General features: G+C 39.0%; 1 protein-coding gene across 2 annotated transcripts in view; it reads right to left on the reverse strand.

Annotated features, from left to right (window-relative positions):
* fgf12a (fibroblast growth factor 12a) overlaps positions 1–4,541 on the reverse strand; it is a 197,591-nt gene extending 193,050 nt beyond the window's left edge. For both annotated transcript variants that reach the window (XM_058749770.1, XM_058749763.1), the window contains exon 1: positions 4,135–4,541. In XM_058749770.1, the coding sequence (XP_058605753.1) occupies positions 4,135–4,225 (91 nt within the window). In that variant the 5' untranslated portion in view covers positions 4,226–4,541. The remainder of the gene's footprint in view (positions 1–4,134) is intronic.
* Between the last annotated feature and the right edge of the window lie 5,449 nt (positions 4,542–9,990).

Raw genomic sequence — 9,990 nt, forward strand, 5'->3', positions numbered from 1 at the left:
TGCACTCAACTGCCTTACACTATATAGGGATTAGTGAATGAGTGAACCAGTGAGCGATTTCGGACACAGCTCTAGAAACGGTACTGCTGGAGAGCATTTTTGAAGCCTAAAGTGGGCGGAGCCGACCGCCGCCATCTTGGCAGCGCGTCACCGTGCGTCACTCCCGGATACTCGAAAATGGGCAAAAGGGCGGAACGTGGGTGAAGCTGAGGTGCCTAGTTGCTGAAACCACGCCCATCTATAGTGACAGCAGCAGTGCTGCCGTGCAAAGACAAAACACCGTAACTTCGTTTTTGGTCTAAAATGGGTTATTGATCATTTTGGGACATTAATGACCTCCTTTAACATGTGTATAAGTATCATGGAGAAAAGCCCCTGAGAAACCAAGGCAGAACACAGTATAACATCAGTTACCGCTCCTTGACTTTGTTTTGGAAAGCTCAAATTAAGTTACGGTGCACTGCATTTGTTTGCATTCGTTCGTCAATACTGTGCCAGCCTGCAGTTATACGGTATTCTGCCTTTGTTTTACTGTCCATTAAAGTCTGTCGCGTTTGAATTACGGTGTGACTTGTGTTCTTTCATACATACATCTCTCGGCACTTCACAAACAAATTAGATAGATCGCGATCTAACAAACTGCACCATATAACAAGGCACTGTAAACAAGCAACGACTATAGATATAACTTGGCAACAACAATTAATCATAAATAATCTTTAGTTTTTTTGTTTGTTTTTGTTGTCTTTTTTTAAATGCAGATTATTCACTTAGTGCCAGCTGTCAGTCTGGGGCTGCCCACTTCTGTACGTGAGGACTCAAATGCCGTGACAGCGTATCACACATAAAATCAATAACTGTTCGCAATTAAATCCTTTTCCTACCTTTTCCTGAACTCGTAGCTTGTAAAATCCATTGCAATGAACGTCATCGGAGATGTTTAATTCACAATCATTGTGAGCACTGTAAATCGTTCTTATAGGTTAAGCTAGTTTAATTCAGTTCGATGTAAAAACAATAGGCTAAGTATGTCTTGCATCCTTTAATGTTAGTGAATATTGCAAATATTACAAATAAATTGGTTGCAAAACTCACGTTTAACTTTTTGTCTGGTTGTTATGGTCAGAAAGAGAAAGGAAAACTTGAAATCACATCATTTGACTTTTAAAAGCAAGTACCTCTGTGCTTTTACTTAAGTAAAAATCTGTCTTTACAACTTTCACTTGTAATGGAGTAATATTTGACCAGCAGTATCTGTACTTTCACTCAAGTAATGGAGTTGTGTACTTTGTCCACCTCTGACTGTCACTCATTATCTGATACTTTTGGAACTTAAAAGACAAACATACAGGGGCAAAGTGGCATTCCATATACTGGGCATTTTGAAGTTCATGTATCTAATGAATGTACAACACCTAAAACAAATTATACCATCAATGTATATTCAATTTAACTATATCTGTCAAATATGTAGTTAGTTATGGTATACGCCATTGTTGTTGTTTTGTTTGTTTGTTTTTTAACAGTTAATATATTTGCTTTTGACTCTTTCATTCTGTCTTGTGTGATTATTAAGGGCAACGGTCGGTTTCACTTTATTTTGATGGTCCCTTTAACACATTCAATTGACTATAAGTAATGTTGCACCTACATTTCTACTAACTCTCATTAGATTCTTAGTAGTGTATTAGCTGACTGGTAGGGTTAGGGTTAGATTAAGTTGACACATTCTTGCAAAGTTACTTATAGTCAGTAGAATATCTGTTGGGAGACCAACACAATAAGGAGTTAGTAGATACGAAGCAGACAGTCTACTAATACTCTCATGAGAGTTTGTTGACATGTAGTTGCAACGTTACTTAGTGTCAACAGAATGTTCAAAAGGGACCTTTAAAATAAAGTGTTACCCAACAGTCAATAAGGCAGTGATCTATACATGTTTTACAGGACAAGGGCACCTGATTGGACAAAATGATGGAGAAGAGTCATGATGTAACATATTTTAGAAAACTTAGTGTTGCATAGGCTTAGCATATTACAACGTGTATAGTACATACCAAAATACATTGCAAAGACTTATGCAATAAACCTTTTTCCTGAGTAAACAATGAGCACTGCCATTACGAATTCCAACTTCCGATTGGATACTTTTCTGTTCCGGTCTCCATAAGAACCCATTCAAATAGTGTCCATCTTTTTTTAATGTAGCTAACGTCTGCAGCTTCGTGTCATCTACACACTCATTAAACTTTGAGAAGTGAGGCACTGACAAATGAAGGTCATTTCGACACTGTAAAGTGATGGTGCTATGGAGCCATGTGCTTTTTAAAAAACATTTAATAGGTTTAACATTAGATTATCAGCTCAGAATATACGCTAATTGGACTAGAAACACCGGAGACCGGAAATGCAAAGCATCCTTCCGGTTAAGAGTCAAGTGTGACTTCAGGCATTCAGGAAAAATGTCTAGAAGGCAAAAAAAAAAAAAAAAAAAGAAAAAGAAATCACTTACAGAATAGCATTCTTGTACATTACATTTTTAATCATCATTTTATCTAAAACATTTAGTTTAACTTTAATACATTTACTGTAGTTTGGTTGTAGTAATATAATATCGCATTTTAAACAAATATTAATATTTTTTTACAATATATAATTGCTTGTGAGGAAAATTGCTACATTATTTTATTATATTTCATATTTACACTGAGTTCAATGTTTCTTTTTTCTGTGCATTTTGATATAAAATCCATTCAAAGCAGTAAAAATTACCGTAAGAGATTGTATGTGTTGCAGCATAGTTGAACAGAACTGATCTTCTGTGCACAATTAAGTTGCCTTCAAAATAATGGATAAAAAGAAAAGGTGTATAGGTCAGCAGATGCTTAATGAAGGTGAAGCCTAGTGAAGTGAAGGAGTATATAGCTGCAGCATAAGAGTTATGCACACTCTCTGTTACTGCATGCATTTGTAAATGTTGTATATGTGTGGAAATAATGTTTAATTAAACATTAATTTTTATTTATTATTTACAGTCAGTTCTTTTTTATCTGTACCTGTACATAATAAGGATGTTTAATAATCCTCAAAGTGAAGACTGAATTTAAAATCATTTAATCACTGTAATGTTGATGCTTTTTTGGGGGTTTTCTTTCCCTGTGGAATACAATGGGAGATGTTGGCCAAGATGACAGCCTCGGACACCATGCACTTACTTCATACAATGAAAGTGAATGTAAAAACTGAGACTGAGGGTATCATCTTCTTCCATGAAGGAAGAGAGATTTGTAATAAAATGAGGATGAGTAAATCATAATAGAATTTCCTTTCTTTTCTTTAAGATGTTTGTGAACAAGAGTATGAAAGATCGTGCTGTGTAAATACTATAATTGTCGGGTTAGTATAGTATATATCTTCTATGTAAGTATAGAATAGAATGTATCTTCTGAGTAGTAAATATATTCTGAATTTTACAAATGCACTTAAGAAATGCTCTCATGAAAGTTATTATAATAGACACACATTACGATATGATTACAAGGACGGGCCTTCTGATGGTCAGAAATGTGCAGTGAGAAGCACAAGCTACTCTGAAGGAGGCAAGTGTCAGTTGTAGCAGAGTTGGGAGCGATGCGGAATTGAGTTGCTGTCCAGGGTGCTGAATGACGTGCAGAAGTTCCCTGTCCTGGAGAACACTCCAGCTCTTTTGCCGGTGCCTGTTTTAGAAAGCTCATCTCACCTCAACTGAGCTCGGGACGTGTATGTCTGTCGTAGCTTCGCAGACCGCATTTGCTGCATATGCATCAATAGTTTCCTACATTCACCCTGCATTCTTTGTTCCCGGTACCAATAAGAAATGTCCTTGACACGGATTTCGGCACTAAATTGCTGGGACTGCAGCAGCGGTCGTGCTCATGACCATGATGGAGATGTGTTTCGTGTCATAAGATGTGAGATGGAATGACATGAGTGGTCGCAAGAAGTCGCATAAGCCCTCACAAACAAGTTAGCACAAATGCGTTGGAGTGGGAGCGCATAGTACCGCAGACACGGAAGATGTGCTCACCAGCGCCAGCGGCCAATGAGAGCGTTTTTCATCGCTCAACGGAGAGCATGCACAGCTAAATGTCTCACCGCTGGTGGTTGTAGTCGGCTCCGATCGTTGTCCACAGAGACACTGCAGCATATGCGCTCCTTTCTTCAGGAAAAGCCTCAGAATCCTCATTGATTTGAGTTGGTGTGGGTCCCTCGTCAATCCACGCAAACGAGCACAGGATCACAACAGAGGGTGACTGTAGTGTGAGCCCCTCGAGTAGCTATACAGTGCAGCTTCTGTGTTCGGAGCATCAAAAATAGCAAAGGGCAAAGGAAGAGAGCCTCGAGTGAGGCATCTCGAGTGCATCTTGCTACTTGTTTCCCAGTAGCAGACTAGTAAGTACTCGCCTTAGCGTAGATAGCTCCAGATGCAGGCTGCGCAAGGACGTTAGATTAATGTGCGAATGCCTTGGTCTTTACTATCAGACGTGTAATGAGTGCCCCATGCACGCTAAAGTTCAACTGCAGGGATGAATGACAGGACGGCCGCTGATGAGGTAATGCGCGCAATGTATTTTGGTGACACGGGGTAAAAGGCGGCATAAATAGTTAAAACGTCAATTGTTTCGCGTCCATAGGGAGCCAAAAAGAGGCGTAGAGCCTACGTCAGATGCAGCCTACATTTAAAGACAATATATATATATATATATATATATATATATATATATATATTTTAGCGCATGGTCAAGAAGTTTCGCACCTGCCTTGAGCTAGTCCGAACGCTAGAGGACGCTGCAGGCCAACACTTTCACTTGCCAGACGGAGATGTAACTGAGTAGTTCAGCTGAATTATCAAAGCAAAGAGAACTGTTCATCAAATATTCACCATGGCAATTTTGGAAATTCATAACACAGTCCCTTGCAGATGGTAGGCCTAACCCGTACAGTTTTAAAAAATTTTTCAGTCTTGAAACTGGAATCTTGCAGAAGATGGTCAGTTTATGGCCTACTTTTTACAACATGTAATAAATAATAACGATAAATAGCATTTTGACCTATTTTTGGTTGTTTATTGTTAAACATGCACAGTGAGGTTGTTTCTCTTATTTGTCATTAAATTTTAATGTACTAACCAATCTAAACAATTAAAACATGTTTGTTATTGTAACACAAAACACCATATGGATAACAAACAAGAAATTAAAATTATGTGATAAACATTTAACTAAACAACATATATGGCATATAAAAACACTCCAAAGGACATGACTAATTACACAATAAGAAGAAACAACCTTGCTAAATGAACACTAAATCATACTATCAAATGAACACGGTATATTTTCAATTGGCCCTAAATCTAAAATGAACTAGTTAATTATTCACACAACACAGGAAAAGCAGTTTTCCTAATCGTTTACACATTTATCATAATTGCTCAAGAGCAGTGGTTCTCAAACCTGTCCTGGAGTACCCCCAGCCCTGCACTTTTTGTATGTCTCCCTCATCTATCACACCTGATTCAACTCATCAGCTCATTAGTGGAGACTGCAGGACCTAAAGTGGGTGTGTCAGATATAGGGAGTTATAATGTGTATACTATCCACCCTATCTGCCCTAAATAGTACTGAACATTACTAATATCACATAGAATTTAGGATGGATAGTATGCACATTGGGACGCAGGGATACAAAATGTGCAGTGCTGGGGTATAACCACTCCACTGCTTTAGAGTAATACAGGTTTTTAAAAATGCTTAGACAGGGTACTTGACTTGAGTACTTGAGGTGAAATCATTCACTAGTGAAACCATTCACTCATATTCTAATCTTTAGATCAAGTCTGCAAAACTACAAGCACATACTTAGACTTAAACATACTTAATCATACATACTTAAACTCAGTTTGCTGTTGTAAAACATGCAAAACTCTAAACACAGTTCTCTACATTACACACATCATTCAAAACTAACAGCTCTTGTGTTTCATTTTGACTTACACAAAGTGTAGGCTCTTGTGTTTCATTTTTACCTACACACAGTGATCATGTGTGAAAGCACGTAACGAGTGCAGCGGGGCGAGCGTTTTCAGTTCATTTCAGTTCAGTTCATTATGAGGAGTGTTCGACTTGAAGCGGCGTTGCGCAGAATGATCATTGTATGACATCAAAGTACCGCAAGAGTGATAAGAGAGCAGATGGATCCTTATGTAGTGGTGTTGTAGCGTTGCCAGCGGCACTGAGCGCAGATTTGACGCTGTAGTGGAAACGGACCGTGACACATCATTTGTTAAAAACTTTTTATTTTTTTAAGAAACATTATTTTTACCCCCTTGCATTTCTGTTTACATTGTATCTATATTGTATAAAGCACTTTATAAATAAAGTTGACTTTCTAACTTGGCTTATATGCATATAAAGTGTGTGTGTAATCAGGGACGGACTAACCCATTAGGCAAAGGCAGGCAACTGCCTTGGGCTCCCAAAAGCCAAGGGCCCCCTAAAATGCTTTTCATACCAGATGTGCATTAAACGTGTACACGTGAACGGTTGCCGTTTATGGTGTTTATTACCACGACAACTACCTGCGTGTCCGAGTTGAATGTGCTTCTTGTCTATCCAAACAAATATATCATGCATCTGAAGCCGTAAATGAGCAACAGTTCGTATTGTATGTGTATTGTTTTAAATGCCACTTACTCGTTTCTGAGAAGGACCCAAATAGAGGACGCATGCAGTTACTTTTTTGGTTGATATAATCCTTAGGTGTGTGAATGTATAATTCCCTTTAAATGTAAATTTGTAGTAAAAATAACTAAAATACAAAAATGAAAGTGATCCGCACTTGTCCAGATTCAGCCAAAAAGGCTTATTTCATTTATTGCTCAGAGTAGAGGTCTGTGGGGGACTGTTTTTTTAGTCCCACTCACGTGAGGTTATTCGCACCCACCCAAAATTATAGACCTATTTCTTATTTTTATTTGTCTTGTCAAGATAAAATTTGTTTAAATTTTGCTGTCAACACAGTAGGAAAAGTGTCGCAGAGAAAAATAAGGTTACCACCAGTAAATATACGGGGGGAGTCGTGGCCTAATGGTTAGAGAGTCGGACTCGTAACACAAAGGTCTCAGGTCCGGCAGGAATTGTAGGTGGGGGGAGTGAATGTACAGCACTCTCTCCACCTTCAATACCATGACTGAGGTGCAAGGCACCGAACTCCCAACTGCTCCCTGGGCGCCGCAGCATAAATGGCTGCCCACTGCTCCGGGTGTGTGTGTGTGCGCACTTAGGATGGGTTAAATCCAGAGCACAAATTCTGAGTATGGGTATTCCCCCTTGGCCTCACGTCACTTTCACTTCACTTCAGTATGCCTGCTCTGACAACCGTTATGCACATGCTGCGCACAGACCAATGTGGTCATGAAGCAGAAAGCACATGCGCACTTGCATAACAGTCCTGAGTGCATTCTGTACCGGTGGTCTATAAGAATGAGTAAAGCGCAGAATCTATGCTGTTCTGAAAGGAAGTCAGGAACGGCATATTGTTAGACCCCCCACTCCCGTTCAAATTACACCAGAGTTACCGACCGCTACTGCGTTTTATTTGCAAATTTAATCCTGCGTCGCAAGAAATCTGGTCAATTCCCGCAGGAGAGTTGCATGAATGCAGACCTCTAGCTCAGAGGTCACAAAAATATGTGCAAAAAGGTGCAAATGTGCAGAACATTTTAGGGTATTAACCCTTCCTCAGTGCCATGTGCTACCAAACAAAGAGTGCCATGAATTTGTGCCACAGTGCAATGAATTTGTATTTTCATTAATCCCATTTTATATATTTTTTTGTTTGTTTTTGTGAAAACCTGTATCTCAGCTGTAAATCAATTGCTATTTCTTGTTCTACAAAGAAAGCCATTATAACATGTACATGAAAAATGTAGAAACATTGGACACAAGGGGCGTCACTGCAGAAACAAGCAACAACAAAAAAAAGGAGCCGCGGAGGAGCCAAAATTCCAGAGAGGCCCCAAGAAAACAGGACAACATCATAAATTAGATCCTAGCACCAGCCCGTCTGAAGACAGCCTAACCAACAAGCCTCTTTCACAGGACAGCTTGCAACATTAAGACAAAAGAACACTTATTGATAAATCCAACGCAGGAAGGAGATCGCCAAATTTGGGGCAAATAATCAAGATTAATGGTCAAAGAGATGGTCATCACATGTGTTCCACGAGAGAAATCACGAGCTTCTTTAGACTGACTTTTCCCCCACCCATAGAAGAAAAAGAACCAGACTGAAATTCCTTTGTCCAAAGAACATGTCTTTTGGTCTCCATAGAACTACACAGAGACTTTCTTTTTCATATGCACCTAAAATCATCCTAAAAGGATATTTCTATGCACAAAGCTCCATTTTGCAAACAGTTGAGTGTGCAAGCCTTTAAAGCATACTCCTTTGTCAGTCTATGTGAGAGACATGTTCAGAATCAGCACATGGTCACTGTCTAGGGGGCTTTGTTTTCAAGTGCGCAACTCATGGCATTCACTGTTCTTCTGCTGGCGGTTACCAAACAGCGCTGCATTACTGCGGGCGCCCCCTTCTGGATTGGGGTGAATTGCCTGTATTCGTCATAAGGCCTCATGCACCGAACCGAGACGCCTGTACCATGACGGTTCGGTACAAATACATGTACCGTACCACCCCTAATATATACAGGGGTGGACTTAACCAATAAGCGAGGGTAAGCAGGCGCTTAGGGCCCCCGGAGAATCAGGGGGTCCATCTGATATTGGCAAAACATATTTGGCAAACGCTCCAGTGTGTATTTGTTTTATGAAGAGCCTCAAATGTTCACTCACCATATAAATGCACGAATGCGATGACTTGAGATTTTCTCTTAATAGCATAATTTGTTTCTTGGCAAACCCTACCATATGCCTTAAGAACACTAGGGACGCGGAACGAGTTGCATGGGATAATTTTTATGGCATTTGAATCCTTTTTGTGAAAAGATTGAAGAAGTTTACAATTCATTACATGGACAAGTGCAAGCATTTTTTTTTTTTATAATGTCTTCTTTTGTGATCCGAAAAAAAAATAAGGGAGCCCAATATGGCTTTAGAACAGCATCAGGTTGACAAATTATTTACTTAAGTTGTGAAGGAGTAAATATATAAACTATTTATAGCTATAATCTACGAGAGGGAGAGAAAGAGAGTAAAATAAGGGTTATGCGTAAAAGAGCATATGTGACCCTGAAGCACAAAACCAGTCATAAGGGTCAATTCTTTGAAAAGATAAGCTTTCCATTGATGTATGATTTATTAGGATCTGACAATATTTGGCTGAGATCCAACTATTTGAAAATCTGGAATCTGAGGGTGCAAAAAAGCCTGCAAAAGGGTACAACTTTAAAGTCCTTTAAAGTTGTACAAATTAAGTTCTTAGCAATGCATATTACTATCAAAAATTAAGTTGTGATATATTTACGGTAGGAAATTTACAAAATATCTTCATGGATCATGATCTTTACATGATATCCTAAAGATGTTTGGCGTAAAAGAAAAATGTATAATTTTGACCCATACAATGTATTGTTGACTATTGCTACAAATATACCTTTGCTACTTACGGCTGCTTTTGTGCTCCAGGGTCACATATAGTTATTGTGTTGGGGGGCCCCATACCTGAAATTTTCTTAGGGCCCCCAAATCACTAAGTCCGCCCCTGTATATATATATATATATATATATATATAGGGGAGATCAGGTATGGTTGTAACACTTTTTGCTTCAGCATCTGTAGCTCACAGAGTTTTCAAGCTATAGTTCTCAAACTTTTATACAAAGTACCCACATCTGTGTACTACAAAAGGCACCCAATGAAACCTCTGCAAGAATATCGCACCCCTTATAAGTTGATGTCAAATACAAGGAGTGCCTTTGTTACAATCTA

The sequence above is a fragment of the Onychostoma macrolepis genome, chromosome 02 (assembly GCF_012432095.1).
Source record: "Onychostoma macrolepis isolate SWU-2019 chromosome 02, ASM1243209v1, whole genome shotgun sequence".
NCBI classification, from domain to species: Eukaryota; Metazoa; Chordata; class Actinopteri; order Cypriniformes; family Cyprinidae; genus Onychostoma; species Onychostoma macrolepis.